We start from the raw sequence: 24,387 nt of genomic DNA, 5'->3' as shown, positions 1-24,387 counted from the left end.
AATTTCTGCTCCAATAACGAAAGCTTACTGCTCCAAAATGGATGAGGGGCACTTGCACCCATGCTATTGAATACTTTGTCCCATGCAGTGTTTCATTGATTAATTCAAATTTAACTATTGATAAGCAAAGCTTAAATTGTGATATAGAATCTATTCTTTGTCAAATACATAGGTTATTTATTTTCTATTATATTATCAATGAATAATTAATATTATATAATATTTTTTTTACATATGTTGTAATTTATTTTCCCCCTTCTTTATATCAGGGTGTCGCTTGTGCTAATCCATGCCAAGGAGGATATTTTGGTAAAAACTGTTCTGAGCGTTGTAGATGTTACAATGGTGCATCCTGCCACCATATAACTGGTAAATGCAATTGTGCCTCTGGATTTCAAGGGGACCATTGTCAAGAAGAGTGTCCTATGGGGTCATGGGGCTTGAATTGCTCAAATGTATGATATGGTTTTGTTATAATTCTTCTCTTCCTGCACTCTATTATTTTTTTTAAATAGCCATGACCTTGTGAAAATTTGTGTAAATCTTCCTGCTTTGATGTGGTGGATTTTAAATACACATTCAATTCTTCATATGAGCGATTTGTCATAAAATGACTGAATTTTTTTTTCTTCACTTCATAATGAAGGAAATATTGTTAAGTCAATGTCTATATTAATGAATGAATAATTAATTAATTTCTTTGAATGCTCAAATTAGTTATCATAAATCAGTTGAATTCATATCATTGGTGTAACATAGAACATATTGACTATTTGTATGATGTAATGGCACATGATTAGTTGGGTAAGGCTTGAAGGTTCCTTATTTACATGAGAAGTTAATTATACTTAGAATGAGATTCAGAGTTTTGTTATGCTCTTGAATTTTTTTTTCTGTAGAGCTAAATGCTATCTCTTATTCATTTATTGCCCTCTCTTCTTCCTTCCAATTAAAGTTTTCTTTGGGTTTATATATATATGTATTGCTTCCCGGTTCTGGCATGGAACTAGATGTTGTAGAACTACGAAATCATGTTTGATGACGACAGATTTTTTAAAATGTATTCCTACCCTAGGCAAAAATTGCCTTGATTCCATCCCAGTTCTCACATAACCAATCAGGGGCTGTTACTTTTTGCTAACATCAACACGTGACTTGTGCCATGTCATACTAACAATATAAATTCAGCCCTATCCTCAGCGTATCCCAGACATACCAGTCCCCCAACACCACCCAGTTCCTTAACTGATGAGCCCAGTGGATGAAATTGGTGATTGTCTATAGAGTTTGGACACTTTTCATATCTTTATTGTACATGTTTCTTATTGTATAGAGAAATGATTGTGTACTTGAAGCTTTACTAGTGATCAACTGAAAATGATGCTGTATTACACTGTTAACACACATGAACTTCATTTCCTTCATTTTTCAATTTATTGTGGCTTCTTCAAGCCACAATAAATTGTTTAAAGAAGCAAGGAGATTGTTTTGTAAAAAACGAATGATAGCCAGCTCCACAATCAATAAAATAGTGCAGCAAGTTTGTAATGATCATACTATATCCCAAAAGAAGGGCAGCAGACAAAAAAGCCATTTTTACTCTCTAAATTTGGGAAGGGCACATTAAACATTTGTTAGTTTAGAACTAAAAAAGGTTATGGAGCTAGTGGTTTGTTGGACACACCCCCTGTATCTATACTATTTGTGCTTTTAAAAAGGGTTTAGTTATTTCTACATAGACATTTCTAATGTGGCTCTGTAGAATTAATTTGTTCTTTCTTTCAAAACGAGCACAATTCCAGTCTTATAACTATGGGGGCTATTACAACTATGCGGCACAATATTTATGAATTGTGATAGAAAAACAGTTACATGAAGCATATTTGGCTGATGTGAAAAAAGAAAAGGTGTTATTAAAAAAAATTAGAATTCATCAGAATATTCTTTATTCCTTCACATTGCATTTCATGCTTTTAGTTGTAATTCAATTAAGAAATTGGGCATATCTTTTGCCAAATTAGTTCTGTCATTTTTTGCAATAGAAGCCGATTCATAATTGAATAGCTTACCTCCAAGGGTCGTGAATTCTAACACAATTGAAACGTTTAAAAAGAAGTACAATAAACATAGTGGGATAAATCCATACTTAAATTAAGACAAGCATAATTTTTTTTCACGGGCAGTGTATTATATAGTATTATTAGTTTTTTCTTTTGTGATATACGTGCTTTATGTTGGGTTTGTGTATTTTGGTTATAATGGACACATCTATAATTTTTTATGGGCATCTTTTTTCTGCCAACCTATTAGGTAACTTGCCTGTTGTGGTCTTAGTGTTTGCATTGGCGTATGCAAGGGGCAACACTATAATAACAAGGGGATAACACTATAATCTTGAGCCAAGATTATAGTGTTTGCTATTTTGCAGGAAAAAATGTAACCTCCCCCCCAGAAAGAAAAAAATCGAAACCCTCCTGAGAAAATTCTGTGTACGCCTATGAGTGTTTGTATTTGCATAGATGTGCACATTATAAGCAATGTTCTTGACATTAATGAGATCCATTGAGAAAGGTAGTGAAAGATAGTTGTCCAATTAATGAGAGATATGCATTAAACAAATACTATAAAGAATGTTCACTTTATTTAGTTATTTATAAGGTCAAGATTTTTGCATCTTAATTTTTTTTAAATTTTATTTTCAACTATTTTAAATTCATATTTTGTAGCCTCATACGGGTTGAAACTACTAAATTTGCCTACAACAAAACATACACTGCATGAACGGCATCGCAACAACTTCCTTGTCCGAAGTACTCTCGAACACGACTGCCACGAGAGCGAATCTCGGGTGCACCACCTATATTAACTGATATGGCCAGTCTTGACTATCACAGACTCCAACCAGTCTGCAAAGAGAAGAGTCTGCAAACATAAACAATGCGGTACATAATGCAATTACAAAAAATGCAGTGCATAATGCAATCATAAACAATGCAGTGCATAATGCAATCATAAACAATGCGGTGCATAATGCAATCATAAACAATGTGGAGCATAATGCAATCATAAAAATACGTTACATTTAAACAATCAAAAATAACTGACGAACACATTTCAATAATGGAAGGCAGTAAAATAAGAGACAAAAATTTCACACATATTCAAAAATAATATATATATAGTTTATTCTTCACGAGAATGATGGCTTGTAGGTAGATCAATCCGCGACTATTTCGGAGGACGGCCTTGTCGACGCATAGGCATCACTGGTGTTTGTGCAATGTTGTTGCAGGGTCGAAGTGCTGACGTATGATAAACTCCAAGCGGTATCTGAGATGAAGAGGTACTGGACACTGTATGTCTACATGGTAACAGAGTTTGTCATCTCTGACAAACCGCAGACTTTTGGAACCTCGGCAATGAGCGTCTACAGTTTTCGTCTTTTTCTTTCATCTTGTGGAACTCTATTTGCTTCTGGAAAACGGATTCATCCCTGAAGGTCATCTCACAGTATTGACAGATGATCATCTGAACGCGAATCGGCTGCCGCGATTCTGGCGATGACGCTTTCATTTCTTCGATGTACTCCTCGTTCATGTGGGGTCATCGCGTGCTTTATTATCTGCAATTTCCAACTGAATGTGGACTGGCAGATTCTGCAAGCGCAGGCAGTCTGGGAGCGACTGGTGAACACGACCTTGCCACTGCTTGAAGTTGGTGACTTTGTGGACATAGAATGGCTTCTTGAGTGTTGCTCGTCAACGTGTCTCTGAAACTGACTCTTCTGGGTGAAAACGAACTAGCAGATGTGACATCTGAATAAGTTTCTGGCATCGAGCGGAGGATTTGCTACGACCCTTCGTTTCTTTGCATTATCTTTTCCGGGCATAGCTGTCGTTTCTATCATGGCCTCAGTCTTTTTGTGTGTCCCCTTTCTCTCTGGCTTTGGATGTCTACGAGTTCCACCGGGTCAGACTTGTGACCCTTCTTGGTTTTCACTGGAGACATTCGGTACTGAGACACAGCTGTTAGTGAACTATTACTTGTGTTTATGTGATACTGAACAACTGGAGTAGGCTCTCCCCCTGGTTTGAGGACATGCTGATCTTTGATTAACATGGTGCTAAGTACAGCGCACTCAACCGTCTGAAGCTGTGGGAATGAGAATCTGCGATGAGGAGTGTCACAAAAAAACCAACATTTCCTCTTCAGATCTACAGCGATGCCTGCTGCCATCAAGAAGTCCAATCCCAGCAATAATCGGTTGCCCTTTGCTTCTGGTAACACCAAAAAGGTCGTATTGACAGTTCGATTTCCAATGCGTACAGATATTTCCACTTCACAGACACTGTTGATAGACTGAGTACTATCAGCCAGAGAAATAGTTGTGGTGGTACTGGTGTCATAGGAATGTTTTTTCTCGGGAAAAGCTTGTATAATAGTTCTGCAATCGAGCGCATTGCACCTGTGTCGATGCATATGAGACCACAATCTTGGCATGAATTTCCATCAGCTGTAACGATACCTGAGTGTCTATGGGTTGACAGCTGTGCAAAATAGCATTATTTGGGGATTTCATAGCGGTCACAGTCGATGGAGAGCAATTTGGACATTTTGCTTTGATGAACCCTGGCATACGACATCCATAGCAAACGATAGATGATTTGTCGTGAAAAGGTACAGATTTTTGGGGTTGCACAGTTTGACGAACTTGTTTGGATTTATTCAAAAAATTGTTTCAGTTGAAAACACTTCTGATATTGTCAGAGAGGCATCCAGTTTATCGGCAAGAACAGTGGGTGAGATTACTTCTGTCCACTCATCCATTAGATGCTCTTTGCATTCAGGAGGGACTTTCTTTTTCATCTGGTCGGTGATGATCAAGTCCTTTATCCATGGAAAATCGTGATGTTCAATTCAGCTAACCAGTTCTCGAAGAATGACCTGACCTCAAAATAGTAGTCATGCCAAGTACTGTCTTTCAACTTCTTGTGAGTAGCAAACAGTTGACGGAATTTTTCGGCAGATAATCGAACACGTTTCAGGAGGACCCCTTTTAAATATTGATAATCAGATGCTTTATCTTCAGGTTCCTGTGCGATGAGTGATGTTACACTACTCGGCAGGACTGTGATGAGGTGGGATATCCAAAATTCTTCCGGGACCTTCGTCAGTTTGAGTTGCCATTCAGCAAGAGATAGAAACAAGGATATGTCATCCTTTTGAACATCGAAACTCTGGAGCAGTTTATGAAGTTCAAATCTAAGTTCTGGTGACGTTGACACAGAGCTGGCACTGTTATAAGCCACTTCAGTTTGAAGCTTGAGTTTTTCAAGTTCCAATTGCAATTCCAACTTTCGGATTTCGTCTTGTCATTTACACTCTGAAACTATCATTGATGATAGTTAGAAGAAACTCTTTCATAAAATCCTCATCATAATTATCGTGGTTTACAATGACAGATTTTAATTCAACAACTGTCATGTCGGTTGACAGTTAACCCCAACTCTTGAGCTAGAACAATGAGGTCTTGCTTCTCTCCTTTTGCTAAGTAAGCCATATCACACTATATAAACCAATGTTTCAATAACAATTTAAAAAAATCTACTTTTGAGACGCACATAGCGATAAAAAAAAAAAAAACAGACATGACAAACATTTTCACACTCAACAAACACTTTTGCGAATTTCGAAACAACAGGATACAATGAATTTATTTCAGGTTGAAAACGAACATAACATCGGACGAACATTTTCACACTCAATGAACACTTTTGCGAATTTCGAAACAATTGATGCGATGAACTCCTTTCAGGTTGAAAATGACCATCGGACAAATGTTTGAAAAAACTGATGCGACTAGTTCTTTTCAGGTTGAAAACAAATATTTGCAACGAAAGTTTCACTTGCCAATTGGTAGATACGTTCAGGCTGAACTCTGACGATTCCCCCGAGTTGAAAAAATGTCATATTTCCCGTTGGGCATCAAATTGTAGCTTCATAAGGTTAAAACTACTAAATTTATTTTCGAGAAGGGACTAGAAATTTACATCATGAGGAAAAAAATCCCGCCTACAACAAAACATACACCGCGTGGACGACATTGTAACAACTTTCTCATTTGAAGTACTCTTGAACACAACTGCCATGAAAGCAAATCTCGAGCACGCCACCTATATTAACAGATACGACCGGTCTTGACCATCAAAATTTTCATTTATTTGCATGCATATATTTAAGTTGTTTTGATTTCATAGTTTAATTTCTTTTATCCCCCTTTTTGTTATTTAATGCACTTCCCCGCCACACAAGTTTGAAATTTATGAGCATATGGGATATAGAATGCTGATAAGAAAATTTCAATTATTATTCAAATGTATTTTTACTTGATAGAAATGTGCCTGTGATAATGGTGCTAGATGTGATCCTATTGATGGCACTTGTGTGTGTCAGGCTGGTTTCACTGGAGAAAAATGTGATAATCGAAGTTAGTATTTTTATGATTAGTTCATTTTTCTTGTTTCATACTTCTAAAATAGCTTTCAATGCAAAGGTTTTTAACAGCTGGCTGATATTCAGATATATTTTTGGAAAGAAAAATTCAACTGCCCCTGCAGGGAATCTAACCACTTCCTTTCAATTTCCGGGTGAATACACTAGACTACAGAGGCAACAAATATCTCAATCTTTTTTGAACAGTCCCGTTCAGTGCACATGAGCTCTGAGGAAAGATTGAGATATTCGTTGCCTTTCACTTTCTAGGTAAATGCTCTAGACTACAAAGGACGTGGGTTCGATTCCCTGCAGGGGCAGTTAAATTTTCTCTTTTCAAATATATATCTTTGCATCAGCCGGCTGTTAAAAACCTTTGTATGGATAGCAGAGAGTAACATCATCCTCTGAGAGCTTTTAATGGCATAAAAAATTAATTTTATGCAAAAACTATGGCATTAAATATCTATTTCAATTTCAAAAACTTGTATCTTACAAATTAGTTTGTGATCAAATGTAAATACGAAACTTTTTTGCCAGACTGTCTGAAGTTAGTCTGTTACAATAAAAGACACGCCAACTTTGAAGGTATCAGTTTTTCAAGCTGCACAATTTATTTAGCATAAAAACATACAAGATGGTTACACACAACGGATGCCATTGCTATCCTGACATTACTGCCTATCTTTTCAAACACAACATCCTTTCTAGAGATCAAGCTCATGCTGCCATCTGTCAGTCTCTTTTTGAGTTAGTCATATTTACAACATTCCTTCCTCCCTAAAGAAAACTGTCAGTTGACCTACTTTGGACATGTTGTTTTCATTCTTCCTCGATCCACTCGCTGCATCTGAATGCTCAGCAGCTGAAGGTACACCAATAGAAGTCATCTCACTGCCTTCTTCTTCTTTAGTACCTCCTTGTTTTGTGTCTTCTGGTGATGGCATGGCTTCACCACGGTATAACTGATCCAAGTCCCTGAAGGGAGAACTCGAAGGTGTTTCAAGATACACCATGGATTTACCAGTAGTACTAGCAACAGTTCCTTTAATCCAACACAGTCCTCTGACAGAGTTCTTGGCCCACATCTCATCTCCAAAATGAAAACTTGTAGGACTAGGATCAACTGGAATATATTTTTCCTCTGGTCAAATCAAGTCCAAACAAGATCTCAACTGCCTTCCATACATGGTCATCACTGGAGCAACACCTGGCAAGCATGAGGTGTTCTGCGTAAGTCGAAGAGTACTCTTCCAACCTCTCTTTGAAAGAACCAAACTTATTATTTTCTAACCTAGCCTTGACAATTCTTACTGCTTTTTCAACCAATCCATTTGAGTTTGGATGGTGGGGGAGGGGGACTGTTGGAATATGTACAATATCATAACTATGTAAAAACAATGAAAATTCTTCACTAGTGAATGATGGCCCATTGCCAGACCCTATGCTTTTGGAATCCCAAAACGAGAAAACAAGTTATGCAATACAGAAACAGTAGCTGAAGAAGTTGAAGGCACAGTAATTGCTTCTATCCACTTCGAAGCTGCACATATGGCAATGAAAAATGTATGGCTTCCCACTGCACCAGCATGATTAATATGTATTCGGTCTCATGGTCACTGGCCAAGGAACATTTTTGACAGGCATGGGTGCATTTTCTTGACATGACACACACGAGTGAAAAAGAGACTATGTCATCAATTCTATATGACATAGCTTTGACTGCTGACATTCCTTGATGTCTACCATGAAGTTCCTCCAATATGAATTGCGCTCGAAGCGCAGAGGTATAAAAACTCTAGTTCCACATAATATTAAACCTTGGTCTACAGAAAGTTCATGTTGGCTGAGCTAGAATGGATATAACTCTTCTCTGACAGCCTTTGGCCAGCCATGCTGGATGTATTTCTTGACTTCCACCAGAATAGGATTTTCATCGATAGCTGTCCTCAAACTGTCTCAATAAGCAATACCACATTCATTGGCACAGGTTCTTCATTACCCTTGATATTCATAGGTAGACGGCTGAATGCATCTGCATGACCAAGTTGTGAACCTTTCCTGTACTGTATTTTGTATGAGTATGCTGACAAAATGAGTGCCCAGCATTAGATACATGCAGCTGCAACAGCAGGAACTGGCTTTGTTTCTGACAACAAACTGAGCAAGAGTTGATCTGTCACAAATGTGAATTGCCGACCCAACAAATACTTTCTGAAGCGCATCACTCCAGAGAATAGTGCCAAGGTTTCTTGCTCAATTTGACTATATATTCTTTTCAGCCTTACTTAAGGATCTAGAAGCAAAAGCAATAGGCCTTTCTCCTTTTCTCTGATGAGACAACACAGCACCCAGTCCATAAGGGCTAGCATCGCATGCTAAGATAACTGGCTTATTCCCATCAAAGTGCACAAGAACTGATGAAATTTGTAACACACCTTTAGCACTTTAGAAAGCCTTATCCTCCAGGGTGGTCCACTTCCATGATTGCTGTCACTGTAAGAGCTTGTAAAGTGGTGCTAACCTAGTTCCCATGTTTGGCAACAACTTGGAATAGTATGTTATCAATCCAAGGAAGAATTTAAGTTCATTCACATCTTTACGAGACAGCTTTTTCAATCGCCTCCATCTTAGATGCAACTGGATGCAAACCTTCTCTATATCCATTTTATCCACACGATGGCCTATGTACTCCACAGATGATTAGAGAAACTGACACTACAGGATGCAACTTTGCTCCAGCATCTTTCAATCTGGTCAGAACTCAATCTAGATACAACAAATGATCTGCTTTTGTAGTGTCCATCACCAAAAGATCATCCAGGTTAACAGACGCTCCAGCCTAGTTTTGAAGTATTTTCTCTATTTCATGCTGAAAAATTGCAGGTGGCGAAGTGACTCCAAATGGAAATATATTGTAGCGAGAAAAGAGCGTTATGGGTATCAATTACAATGAGCTGTCTGGATTCCTTGTCCAACTCCAACTGGCAATAAGCATCTTGTAAATACAGTTTTGAGAAACTTTCACCTCCCAAAAATTCAGCAAATAAACCTTCAATATTTGGCAAAGGATACTGTTCCAAGTCTGTGGCTATATTTACCGTGATTTTGAAATCTCCACACAAGCGGATTGAACCACCCTTTTTCAACACTGGAACAACTGGAGCAGTCCACTCTTCTGACTTCACTGGTTCTATGATACCGATTTGAACCAAATGATCCAGTTCTTTTTCCACTTTTTCTTTTAATTTGTATGGCTCTGGTCTTCCTTTGAAAAACTGAGAAGAAACATCAGAATATTCTTTCAGGTGAACTTTCACTCCCTTAATATAACCCAGTCCAGGAGAAAACATTTACTATGTTCGGGGCCATCTTAATAGCATCATGGGCCCCAGGCCAAGGGATGTTTTGAGGCCCTATCTGGAAAATTCTCAAATTTCAACCACTTATCATTTTTGTGAGGCCCCTCCCCTCTTGAGGCCCCCGGGCCATGTCCAGGTGGGCCCATGCGTTAAGACTGCATTGACTAGGTTTCCACTGCAACATTTCCGATGTGCTAGGTACTGACTTGACTTGGTTCACACTTCCAGCTGACTGTGCAAGTAAAGATGATAGACCTAAAGGCTCGATTCAATTTTGACCTGCAAGGCTTACTGAACCATTCTGTCCCACTAGTATAGGTAGCTTCACAATGTTCGATTGATCCATGGAGACCTTCACTTTGCATCACCCCCAACATCTTGATAGGATGTTTTGTAAATGACTGCAGTCTCAAATTTGTTTTTTTAGCTTTGCAAAAACGTTCTTGTACTTACGGTACACTGCCACTGGAATTAATGAAAATGGTGCTCCCGAGTTGACGTCCACTGTGATTTCTTTCCCTTCAATATAACAACACACCCGTAATGGTGGTGAAGCCTGTCCCACAGGATCGAGATGAAGCAAACTGTACTTTCTGATGACCTAAGTAGGAGAACAGTCCCTCTCTCTATGACTCAGTTTGCAACTTGTTGACTTCTGGGGTATTATTTTTTTATTTCAATCAACATACCCGTGCGAGATACCCAATTTTCTTGCAACTTTCTTTCAAGCATGTTGAGCTTTTCAACTAGCAGGCATTATACAAATGTCATGGGTCTCCACAATGATAACAGTTTTTTCTTTCCAGTGAAACATGTCTCGATGTCGAAACTGTGGATGCTTTGCTTGTTGGTTTCTTTACACGAATCTGATGAAACCTCAGATCCATTGTCCGTTTTTTCCTCGGAGGAATTCTCAACTCAATTTTGTGAACATTTTCAATTGTTGGTTTATGCAAGTCTACCACTTCCATCGAAACTGCTATTTCCGTTGCGCGAGCGAGCATTAAATTAACCTTGGACAGCAACTTCCACTGTATAGATTCATCTTGTATGCCGCAAATGAAAGGTTGTGGAGCACTATGTCCAACGTTATACCAAAATTACAAAATTCTGATAGACGTTGCAATTTGGCAATGTAAATGGAAACCCACTCACCTGTTCATCTCATATGACTGTGGAACTTGACTCTTTTGGTGATCTCGGACGGGACTGGGTCGAAGTGCTGATTCAATGCTTGAATCAGTTCATTCAACGTCTTTGATGTCGGCAAATCTGGAGAAAGTTCCACAACTGTCTGTATGTGGACGCACAGATGACTGTCAGGAATATCATGAGTTTTCTGATCATCGTTTTTGACACCGTTCGCAATGAAAAATTGCTGTAAACGTTCTGTATATTGACTCCATGTCTCCAGCGTCAGATCAAAACTAGTAATGTTGCCAAAATTCATCATCAGGAGAGAAACCTAAACTAATCTGCAGGTCACTGGGACAAGGGAGCAAAAAAAAATTGCAACATGGATAAAAAACATCCAGACTCATCGCCAATGTAAAATTATCATTTAGATGGTATATATAATGCACAAGTTTTTGGTAAATTTGACCGATTGTAGCTAGAAGGGTATTTGGCTTGCTAGAAAGCATGATTGGCAATGAAAATTTTTCTTCAGCAATTCGATTTTTAACTTTTGTCAATCTTTCTGTGCTTGTAGCTCACCAATAAATCCAGATATTTTGATGAAATCTTATAGAATGTCAATCTTATAAGATTTTTCGTTCTTTCTAAATATGTGCTTAGTTTGCATGTAGGTCTCTTAGAAACTTCACAAATGCAGGTTTTTTTAGACTCTACACATATTTTTCCCCATAATCGATTATCCACAACTTTAAAATGGTTTGAGATAGGACAACGTGTGTTAGTGGGGTGTTTCATTATCCACTTGAGCTCGTCTATCACCCCCTTTGTTTGGCAGAGTAGGTTGAATTCACCCTGTGTATATATTGTCTCGAAAATCTAACTATTAATAGAAAATCATAATTTTCTTTTTATTGTTCGATGATTAAAATCCCTACACATTCTATTATTATTCATCATTATTATTCATCATTACAAAAATTATTCATCTCAATGTTTTTAATGGACACAGTGCATGGAAAATTCAATGTGCATAGCAAGTGAGAAGTTAAATGTTTTTAATCAGAATTACAAGTGCATAATAAAATGTTAATTACTGAATTAGACTTCCACATTTTTATACTTTTTTAGCCATAATCATATTTTCATAGTACTGTAAATATATTCTATTTATTTGTAGGCTGCCGAGATGAATATTTTGGTCCTCAGTGTGATCAGATTTGTCAATGTAAACAAGAAACAACAGAACTGTAAGTGTGAATAAGATAGAATCAGAATGTGCTTTTATAGAATATATGAAATACTGTCAAACCCCACTATTGTGAATATCTATACAGGCGGAAGTTGTCAGGAATTTTGCATGACAATCTCATATTTAATTTGTGATTGATCTTTCTTCAATATTTAATCTTATTCAACAACAAGTTGTCAAGCACTTTAGTGCAACTCCTTCTATGCTTTTAGACTTGAAAGGATTGCACCAAATAAACGATTAAAAATTAATTTTGTGTTAGTGCACTGTAAGAAATTTAAGCTAATTTTCAAGCACTCATGCCTTTCTATTACTATCTTTGATAGCATTGAGTTTTTTGTCATTAAAACTTACAATATTTTTATTTTGAACTTGTCACAGAATGAGTATACAAAGCTAACAGATGGAATGCAACTGGTTTAGGAAAAAATGTGACCATTTCATGAAGAAAGACAGGCATAGGATGTGCTGTAATCGTTGTCTCCTCAGACGTGCTTTCTTTAAAAAATCAGAATCGTAATCTGATACAATCAGCTATTTGCTGTTGTAATCTACAGACATTTTCAATGAGTGCTTATCTCAGCACCTCATTTTGAACAGTGTGGAAACCAAGGACAACCTGGACAGTCTTTCTGTATTTTAAACCTAATTTCTGCTTTGTTCTTCTCCTAAATGTGTCTTGTATACCCATTCCTTGTGAAACCCTGGAGGGGGGGGGGGTCTGTGAACCGCATCATATTTATTTTTTGTTCCCGGGGTTCAAGGAAGAAAAAAACCTTTTCATTTTCAGAAAATTGACTTATACTGATTGGCTTCTGAGCCCTCCATATGTAATTTTTCCTAATAGATAGGGATGAATTAACTCACAGAAATGCATTTTGTCATCAATTGTAATTTAAAATTTTGTGATAAATAATTCAGTAAAAAATTTTTCCTTGATATATGACGTTAATCTTTAGCATAAAAAAGTTAACCCTTTGGTTTATATTATTTTTAAACATCAGAGGGATTTTCTTTGTATAACTGTATATGATTGTCTATGGTTCTACTGCATATTTTGTTACAACGTATTCTCACTAATTATCTTAATTGATAAATGGCCTGTGTGTTTTAATAGCTGCCACCCATGGACTGGCCATTGTGAATGTCTTCCAGGTTGGAGTGGTGATTTTTGTAATAGACCATGTCCTGCACTAACGTATGGAACAGATTGTCAGATGTCTTGTAATTGTTTTAATGGTGCACTCTGTGATCCAGTAAATGGCTCTTGCATTTGTGAGCCAGGCTACATTGGAGCTAAGTGAGTCCCTCAAATTTTGTAAACTTAAGTAATTGATACAAATACACCAACTGTAATATTTTTCCTTGATGTGATTAAAATGAAAATAAAGTGGCCATAACACCAAATATGGATGTCATTTGTATTTATGCCATATTCCATAATGATAATATGATCACTGTTATTTTTCATGTAATTAAAATAATTGTTTCAAACTTGCATAACTTTTTTTTTGTGCGATGAAAATGAGGTTATGTATGAATAATGACAGTTGATCTCAAAGAAAAATCTATTCAATTTTCATTAAAAAGTATTGAAATTCATGTGAATTGTTTTTCATAGTGATGTAACAAACCACTTGGCGAAATAACTTAAACTAGTAAAATTAATTGAAAATTCCATACGACACTGCTATAAGCTCTGTTGACAATATGTTAATAAAATTAATTTTGGGTTCTAATGTGATTGGTCCTAAAAATGTTCCATCGGAACATGAAAAATGCTGAAAAAGAGTATAGTTTGTCAGGAAGAGTTGATGGGCCGGAACTAGGGGGGGGGGGGGGCAGTTGACCCAAATAAATAAATTTTTCCATTTATTTATAAACATTATACAATATATATAAACTTAACAAGAAGCAATTACAGGGTGTTTCACGAAGGATCCTTAACTTTGAAAATAAATAACTCAGAAACAGTAATAGATAGAAGCATGAAACCAGTGGTATCTTTATTAAAAAACCGTAAGAATCCGATACAGAAACCATAGAATTTTAGTTAAAAATTGCATGATAGTTATTTAATTATACAAATACGACGGCACAACAGGCAAATTGCCCAACGAGGTGGCTGACTTAAGAACATCATGGATCCCCGAGCCATTTTTTGGAGGCCCTACCTACTACTGCTACATCCCAAATGCACCCCCCCCCCCGCGGAACCCCCAACGAATCGGTACATGCGGGAATGTGCGTGTACGTATAGTGCAACCTGACGTAAAGTTTTGTTTCTGTGTAATGCTTGTTATGTGTAGTGCTGTCATCTGCCCCCAGTTTCTCTAACTTTGAGTGAAGTGTTATGGTTGAATGATTTACCGTTGTAGGACTGTTGCTGTCTGTGGCGAGACTTTTTAACGGGGAGATCGGCTCACATTTGCGCCTTGAAGTTGGGAACCACAGAAAACCAACTTCAGCCGACCACCACTGTGGGGTTCGAACCCGGATCCTCGCATCACGAGTCCGCACTATAACCACTCGACCACCACAGCGGCTTCGTTTTCTCAGCCTTCTTCCGAACCTCCTTCTTACAAATTAGTTACAAATTGCGCCGACATTATCATAAGTAGGCTGTACATAGTGGGTAAAGCAAGCTGCCCTCATTGCATTCACATCAAAATCAATTCAAAATGTGCACCTTCACACAACACACGTCGCAAACGAAGAATGAAATTGTCAGTGACTCTCTGTAGTGTGTCACTGGAGATTGACACACAAGCTTGACAAATAACCTCCTCCATCTCATTGAGTCTTAAAGGATTGTTGCGGTAAACAATGTCCTTCAGTGTGCCCCCACAGAAAGAAGGCCAGTCCATGCCTTTTCCCTTAACTGATGAATAGTTCAACGCAATAACTCTATCATTGAAGTATTTGTCCAGAAAATCAAAACTGCTTGTTTATGGTGTGGGCGAGCCCCATCTTGCATGAACCATGCCGTGCTTGGTCGATCGTCCAATGCTTGTTGAGTGGCGGCAAATTGTTTCAAAAGTGCAATAAACAGTCAGTCCTCACTGTTTCTCGCAAGAAAAAAGACCCAGTGATGAATCTACAAGAGATTGCAGCCCAAACGGTAAGTTTTGGCAATGGAATAGTCATGCATGAGACCAATGTGGGTTTTCGGTACCCCAAAATCGGCAATTGTGTCTGTTAACGACACCATCCAGATGAAAATGTGCCTCGTCTGTAAACCATATTTGGAACCAGAACTATCAATCATGTTGAGTATCTTGTTAGTGAAATCCTCACGCTGTCGTTTAGCTGGTATGGGGTGCTGGCATCAAATCTTGCACAGAAACATGTGTGATGTCTTCCGCAGGATTCCGTATGTGCTAAATAGCACGATTCCGGATTCAGCTGCAGGTCTGCAGACAGATTTATTCAAATGCTCAAAAACTGCAGCAAGTGTCATTGCATTTTCAGGTGTAATGACAGAGTCAGTGGGACCCACATTTCTGACTAACGCACTGGCCATGTTGCCAGTCTGTTGAAATTTTTTGAATAGCTCACGAATTGTTTTGCCATCTGGGCCTTTTTGCAACTTGAAATCACATTTGAAAACTTATTCTTGTGGCAGTAGGGCTCTGATTTAATCAGTGGTACTCAAACATAATAAACAAACATTCCTCCATGAAATACATCACTTCCAGAATTTCTTTCACTATACAATAATGGCGGTAACGTTTCAACAGCGAAATCTTAGATAACTTATCATTCTCAGCATCTGAGCTCTGTTTATAGGGATCTGTAATGCTGCCTGCAGCGCCATCTATCGACATAGTTTGTAAATAAAATTTTGAGATTTTCTGTATCGGATTCTTAGTTTTTTTAATAAACATACCACTGGTTTCATGATTCTATCATCTTTCAGAGTTATTTATTTTCAAAGTTAGGGGCCCTTTTTGAAACACCCTGTATTTTCATTCCACTGATATTCAAATGTTTTATTCAGAATAAAAAATCTTACTATTTGATGTATGCATGGAAAATATAAGTAAAGGTAATTTTGGTTTGTATCACTCCAATTTTCTTCAGCTAAACCATAGCTGTGAAGTTTCTGAAAAAATACGCAAAACATGGCAGGGCATATTGTTTATCTTTTGGAAAATGTTGAAAACTTTCAGGTCCTTTCATTGTTTCATATATTGGAACCAACAGTGTCTGTGGTTTGTTCGAATCACATTATTGTCGCTTATTTTCTGAAAAATTGTTTCCATGTGCTCCAAGTATAGAGTTCCAAGCAAGTTCTACATGAAAACAAAATCACTTGATAATTTCCTTATTTGAAGACCTAAAAATACGCCGCCTTTTAGTGTTTTGTCTCATTTAATTTCAGAATTTTTTTTTTTTCAGGTGCGAGAAACCTGAGCAAGATTTGTCCATAGCCTTCATAATGTTTTTCATAAGCCCAGGGGCATACACGGGATCAACTTAGGAGGGGGAGAGGGGTTCACAAAGATTTTTTCCAGATAAATTTTCAGTTATTAACGATCAAAACACATTTAAGTTAACAGAAAATAGCTGATAAAAGTGTTTTATTAGTCTTTCATATTTAGTGTTTCAATATTATATTTCTTATAAAAATATTGAAAAAGTTTTAAATATTGGTCGTCTTTGGAGTGGGAGCAAGCCCCCCACATGCCTCTGATCAGCCCCTATTTATTGTGAAGTGGTGGCAGCAAAACTTATTTGGAGGGGTCTTATTAATGCATCTGGGACGTTGACTTAGCTCCATTTTTTGACTAAAGCATTGTAAATAAACATAAAGCCTGTGTTTCAGTTAAAAAAAATGGAGAATCTGGTTGTAATTACATATAAAATCAATGTTGCCATTCTTTGAGATTTAGATGACAAAAAAATTAAATATGCTCTTGTCTAGTATAGCCTAAATATGTACAATTTGAAAGATATTAAAAATTAAATACCATATATATAACAAAAAAAAACTAGATGTGATGGCAATTTTTTAAGGTCATATCTGGAATCAGCACCCAAAAATTAAAAAAGCTAAATATTTCCACGTTGGAAAAACCTTGTAGAATAGTGTAATATACAGTATTTCTTGTAAACATGTTAATTGTGGTAGAATTTGACTGCATAAGATGAGCTATGCTATATATTCACACTCCTGTCAGCAACCCTGGGTTATCAGAACTTGTAATTAACCAGTTAACACTAATGCCCTGTAGATATGGCCTGTATGGCTTATGGGAAACTTGTACCTTGAGCATAGCAAACCTTGAAACTCTTGAAATAATTTTAAGAGTATTGTATTCTAGTTGATATTCTTGGAGCAACATATTTGAAATACACAACCTTACAACTAACTAGGGAAGTGCATGAGTTGTTAGTCACCAATTTTGACAGAAGTGGTATAGTTGGAAAAGGTCTTGTTGTGGGTAGTAAAAAATTTGAACTACTTATCAGAGTTGCGGCTTCTTCAAGATAGATAACGCTGCCAATTTATCTCACAAATATAAAGAGTTTATAGTTAACTCCTTGCACTGCAAATTACTGGTGAACCGTTGATCCTACAGGTATACTTCCAATTAGAAAAACTATCCAAATAACACGTAGATCTCAGATACGTTATTCAGATTGACAGGGGTTGTGTAGTTATTGAAATAAAAAACTTTTTTTTATTTGGTCACCTTGTCTTATTAACACACCCAATTAAAAGTTGCCTTGCCCTGTCTCTCTTGAAGACAAAAAATATTCATTGTTTCCAAGTGCAATATTTGCTAAGATATTTGAATTCAAAAAGGTAGGAAAGAACAGTGAACAGCATAAACTAATGGAAAAGCTCATTATGCTGTTCTTTTTCACCTTTTCTCTGATTTTGAGTTCAAATATCTAAGTGAATATCACACTCAGAAACTTGGATTATTTTTGTCAGCCTCAGGAGAGACAGAGCAACAACTTTCTAATTGGGTTTTTGAGGCCAGGGTGTCTGTATAAGTTGATTTTTTTTATTTGAATAACTATATAACCCTTTGCAATATGAATGCTATATCTAAGGTCTACATGTTATTTGGGTACTTTCTCTAATTCGAAATATGCCTCTAGGATTAATGGTCTGCCAGAAATTTGCAGTGCAAGGAGTTAACTATGTATTTATCTCACCAATATACAGAAAGCAAAAACCACAACAGGCAAAATGCCCATCTTGCGTTCAATGCCTTCTCAAATGATGCAACTCTGGCAATATTGGGTTTCTGTATTTTGTATATATATTTGACATTCATATTTTCTATGGGCAATCTTTTAGCAGCCACCTCATTGGACATTTGCCTGTTGTGGTCTTTGTATTTTGTGTATCAATAATCATATTTATGTCATTATTTGCTTATTTTTCATTTTGATACATGATTTGTATTAAAAATATTCAGTATACTTTTTTCCCAGTAATATTTTTTTATTTGTAATTTTACCTTGTTTCAATGTGCAAGACCCATATTGTTAAAACCCTGGAATATATATATTTAGCCCTCTCTAAAAATCTACATCTCATAATTATTTTGTAGTGAAAAGGTAATTAAAATTTCATATGAAGTATAGATACTAAAAATGAATTTAGTGGAATTTTATGGTAAAATCCAACTGAGAGAAAAAGTTTGAAAAAAAAATGTTTCGAGGTGTTAGTCTCTCTTATTCTCTAGACCAGGGGTTCCTAATCTATGGGTCGCTGCTCAAACATGGGTCAGAGGGGCTTCAAAGATGGGTCATTGTCCAAATCCACTCACAACCATGGACTTGATATATTCTGTAGAACACCCAGTAGGTCATCTTTCACTTCAGGGCATTTTATTGTACTAAGATCATAGAAGTGTTATCAAAATTAATGTTTGTGATAAACTTTTTTTTTCAAAAAGTGTTCAGTGACATAAAAAGTTCAGGAACCACTGCTATAGAATAAGGAACTAAGTTAAAGGATGACTTTGGAATAAATGAGAGACCTTTTGCAAATATGAAACCTAGCATTTTATATTTACTTTTTTTTTCCTCCCATGAAAAAATGTTCTGAAAATCTGAACCACTTAGTAAGAGGAACCTCATTAAAAAGGATACAAATACAAAAGCCACAACAGGCAAATTGCCCAACAAGGTAGCTGAAAAAATTATGCCCATGAAAAATATGGATATCAAATATTAGAGCATATATTTCCCAAAAAAATTAATATATAATACAGTGCCCATATAAAAAAGATTGTGGTTGTCTTACCTATGTATGAATAGTTTCTTAATTTATCCCACTATGTTTATTGTACTACTTTTTAAATGTGTCAATTGTGTCAGAATTCACAAACCCCAAAGGTAAGCTATTCCATTTATTAACAATCCTATTAGAGGAAACTCCATGCGACACCAAAACCTAGAATTGTCTTTTATTAAATAATACCTGATACCCATAAACGATACTGATTTGTCCCCTTGTCAAAGCAGTTGATTGATGGAATATTAATGACTCTTGGTCCAGCCTATCCATCCAATTGAAAAATTTAAACACTTCAATCACATCCAGACACCTTCATTCCTCCAATGTAAACATTATTCAAGAAATCAGGACTTTCTTCATAGCTCAAGCATTTTGTGCCAACAAGAGCATGCGTAGCTCTTCTCTGCATCCCCTCAACCAAGTTCATGTTCCTTTGTAGGTATGATCTCCAAACCTTACAGCACACTCCTCTCCTGGGTGAACTAAACATTGGAAAAGCCGAAGAATGACTTCAGGAGAAAACAAAACATTTTTAAAAATGAAACCACATACAAGCATTCTATTCACTTTTTTTGACCAATGCTGAATAATGTTCAGAAAACTTGAGTGGCACGTCAATGAGAATTTCCAAATCGGTGACGCTAACTGCATCTGGGATAGTAATGCTATTCAATTCATAAGTGAACCGTGGGTTGTTCGGACCAAAATGAGTGACCACGCACTTCTCAACACTAAACATCATGCTCTATTCATTAGCCCATCTGCATATCACTCGGATTCCTGACTACCCCATTAGCTTTGTCATCTGCAAATTTGCTAACAATCCCATCAATACCCTGATCAAGTTTATCAATAAAAAGTAAAAAACATATGGACCCCAAGGACACTTCCTTCACGGACTCAACTTTTGGCACTTGTCAAATTATAAAATTCCCTATTCACTATAACCCGTTGTGACCTATCTCTCGCCCACAATTCTATCCAATTCAACAAGCTCCCCTAATCCAAATCTCGTAAATGCTTCAAGAGTTTACCAAGTTGGACCTGATCAAATGCCTTCTAGAAATCAAGATAAACTATGTTGCCGTTTTTGCCATTTCCCAAAGTTTTAGTCACATGATCATAGAAGCAAAGGAGGTTGATTACACGATTTCCCCTTCCTGAACCCAAGCTGGTTTTCAGACAAGTTATTCTCATCTATCCACTTCGCCAGCTCTTTTGATAATAACTTAAAAAATTTTCGAGAGATATCTTCCAACTCACGATAATTCCACACGGTTTCTCTACTACCCTATTTAAATATTGGAACTACATTAGTTAAGCTCCTAATCATCTGGAACAATACCCTCAGCAACACTACTTCTGTAAATCTGTGCAACTGCCCCTAACAGTTCATTAGCACATTCCCTCAAACCCTGGGATAGATATCTTTTGGTCCTGGTGCTTTCACATACATTTTTTTAGAAATTTGAGGACTTACACATCATCCACTTGATTATCTGTGAAGATTTTATCACCCCATGACATGTGTATTTAGGATATCACATTCCCTATTAATAACCTATTCATAAAGGTCATTGAAAGCACCACATGTTCCTACATTGCTCTCTACTTTAGATCGGGATGGCCAACAGCTGGCCTGCTGGCCCTGCTACCCTTTGGCATGGGCGAAGATGTCTGATTCAATGTATATGTGTATGTATGGATTGACATCATCATGCCTCTCCCAGCACTGATCATCCTTTCCCATCTTTTCAATTTTCAAGTCTATCTCTACCTATGCCCATTGGCAGTGCTGGAATCACTGCCACATCTGAAATCCCCCTTCCACCCAAGTGAATAATACTAACTCCTGGTACTCTGTGAGAATATTCGTGCTCCTGCCTGATGTTTTTTCTCACCCATTCAGGAAGTCTAGTTCCATCCAGATTAGTTTAACATTCAAATCATGAATTTAAACATATATAAAACATTTAATATATGACATCCATATTTGTTATGGGCATCCTTTTCTCAGCCACCTCGTTGGGCATTTTGCCTGTTATGGCGTTGTATTTGTATATTAACCAAAATGAGCAGTCATACACTAGATAACAATATAGGTCATGAATTTCAAATAGATGAATAAATGAAATAAATAAATGAATCAATATAGATCATGCATTTATCCACACATGATAAAATGCAACTAAATTCAGTCTGAAACAACACTCAATTGCTAAAATTCCTGACTACACCAATATATTTTCTCATCTGCAAATTTCCTAATAACGTATGTATGATTGATTAATCATGTATTTATATTTTTATTCATTTCTGACTGCTAATTTATAAATCTCATTTTTGTTTGTGTATCAAGTTAATTGATGCATAGAGATCAAACAAGTTTAGATAGTGTGCATACTTATTTAAACTTGACAAAGAAGATCTAAGGATCATATGTGTGGAGTATCGCATGCAGTCTCTAGGATTTTGGGTGTAGTGCAGTACTATGAATTCATCAATAAAAAAGTAAAACATTTTTAAAGCCAAAAAACACGGGGGGGGGGGGATATGTTACTATGTGTAATATAAGCCTAATACATGTATGAACTTTATTATTATTTTTTTTTAATGTAAACAAGCGATCTTTGAAACTACAAGTTCCAAGCTTAAATTTGGAATCAATACCATATTTTTGACTGAGAATTTCTGCTCTTACAAAAATGGTCAGTTATTCATCTAAGCTTAAACAATATTTATGGGAAAAAAAATTTGAGTAACAATGCTGTTTTATGAAATTAGCGATGCAATATCTTGACATCTCTGTAGCTTCATAATGTTTTTAATTTAAAGTTATGTGATTTCAGTTGTGAAAATAAATGTCCTTCTGGAAAGTATGGAAGAAACTGTGCAAATAATTGCACTTGTGAAAATGGTGCTAGCTGCTCTCACGTGTCTGGCTTTTGTTCTTGTCAATCTGGTAAGTGATATGCAGCCATACTTGGTTGATTTGAAATTCAAATAAAGTTTTGATTTCCCAATCCATCAATATGATATTCTTAAATAAACTAGAAATTGCAACTTAATCATCAACATTCATATAGGATTCATAAGAGATATTTAGCTGCTAGAAAAGCCAGACTGTCATTCTGCTCCACTCAGCAACATATAGAGAAATACAATTGAATGACTGACGTTATTTGAACCCAAAATTGCGAAAGAACCACGGCTATATGCATTTCGGAACTATATTAAGTTCCTTCATCAGTAGCAGGAAACAAAGAAAAAATATCGAAAAATACTCCTTATAGTGGGAATTACTCACTGTTGTAGACAAAAGAGTCTAATTCAAATGAACCGGCAACAATAGCAGAGGAAGATAGAAAAAGAAAAATGGCGGAGCCAATCACAATCGAGAACATGATAGTGATGCTGATGGAGAAAAATAATTATTGTAGAAACTGTTGCCAGATTTTTGAGAAGGGTGGTGTGCTAGTTAGGTCGTTGACCAACTTGTCTGTGTTTTTGTTGATGTGGAATGATTCGAAGAAGTCCAAGTCAGACGGTGAGAGGCATTTTTGAATGATTTTGACAGAAGTGAAGTCAAATTTATAGTCAAAGGACCAGCAGTGGTGGACTATGGATGAGGGGTTAAAGTCTTGGTTGGTTACATATCTTCTATGCTCATTTAAACAGTATTTTAGGGCACGTTTAGTTTGGCCTATGTACGATAATCTGTATTGGCATGAAATTCTGTAGGTGCCCCAGTTGTTGAGTATGTCAATGGGATCTTTAAGTTTAGGGAAGCTAAGTTTATTGACGGGGGTGAAAACCACAGAAAAATTGTATTTTCGAAGAATTTTAGCGATATGCTGGCTGGTTTTTGGGAAGAAAGGCAAATGATCAAGTTTTTGTGTTAAGGTTTAGGCTTGGTTGCGGAAGTATTTTTAATAAGTTTGCAGTGTAGATTATCAATGAGAGAGCTGCTGTAGCCACGATCGACTGCTATTGCTCTTAGGATATTCAGTTCAGCATCAAGTAGAATCGGTGAAGAGCACATCTTAATGGCTCGCTTCACGCATGTGTAGAACGATGCATACTTTTGTGCCGGAGGATGCACAGAGAGGTTGAGAGGGGGTAGAGAAACAACAAACGGTTTGCGAAAGACAGTGGTAGAGAAAGTTTGTTCGTGGTGAGTGACCAATACGTCCAGGGGACATGGCCCCCACATCCTGAAGCAGTGCCCCTAGGCTGGGATCTTTTACGGGTCCCTTTATATTGAATTTCTAGCGTGAAGAAACAAAAAAATGATGACAATCATCTCGGGCCCCAGGACTAGAGCCTTGTCAGCCCACCCCTTGTGGGGGCCATGGTCAAGGAATGCAATTTGGTTGTTTTCTTCTATAGTGAATTGAGTGCAGGCGTCAATGGAATTGAGGGTATTTAGAATTATAAATACCCTCAATTCCATTGACGCCTTTGTACCCTTTCCTTGTGAGAAGAAAGGATAAAATGCTTTCACCATGGAGGTTAAAAGCAGTTTGTGCAAGAAGTGTTAAGGATTTATTGTTATTAAATCTGGCATATTTTGTAGGATTTTTCTGAATTACTCTTGTTTGCAAGTTGTGACTTTTTTCAACTTCAAATCATACAAATACAGAATTTAAAGCCACAAGAGGCCCAATGGTGTGGCTGGGAAAAAAATTAAAAAAAACAGAACAATTTAATGAAAAAATATATATTATGAATGAAGTTAGTTTTTAAAGAGTGATTTCCACATTAAATCAGGTAGGAATCTCAAAGTAAATTCATTAATATTTGAATTGACTATATCTATATATATAAAATGTGTCCTGCCTGATTCACTGATTCATCATTGCCAAGCCATTGTTTCATGATGT

General features: G+C 36.8%; 1 protein-coding gene across 2 annotated transcripts in view; it reads left to right on the top strand.

The window, feature by feature from the left end:
• The window catches only part of LOC149067549 (uncharacterized), a 224,640-nt gene that overhangs the window by 122,257 nt on the left and 77,996 nt on the right, over nt 1–24,387 (top strand). For both annotated transcript variants that reach the window (XM_089252465.1, XM_089252466.1), the window contains exons 10-14: nt 270–455; nt 6,394–6,487; nt 12,169–12,238; nt 13,358–13,540; nt 22,354–22,466. In XM_089252465.1, the coding sequence (XP_089108591.1) occupies nt 270–455; nt 6,394–6,487; nt 12,169–12,238; nt 13,358–13,540; nt 22,354–22,466 (646 nt within the window). The remainder of the gene's footprint in view (nt 1–269; nt 456–6,393; nt 6,488–12,168; nt 12,239–13,357; nt 13,541–22,353; nt 22,467–24,387) is intronic.

The sequence above is a fragment of the Pholcus phalangioides genome, unplaced genomic scaffold (assembly GCF_987345545.1).
Source record: "Pholcus phalangioides strain wild (caught in Gottingen) unplaced genomic scaffold, Ppha-v1.0 ptg000029l_1, whole genome shotgun sequence".
Taxonomy (NCBI): domain Eukaryota; kingdom Metazoa; phylum Arthropoda; class Arachnida; order Araneae; family Pholcidae; genus Pholcus; species Pholcus phalangioides.
Note: the sequence above shows the minus strand (reverse complement) of the source record. Positions and strands in the feature narration are given on the sequence as shown.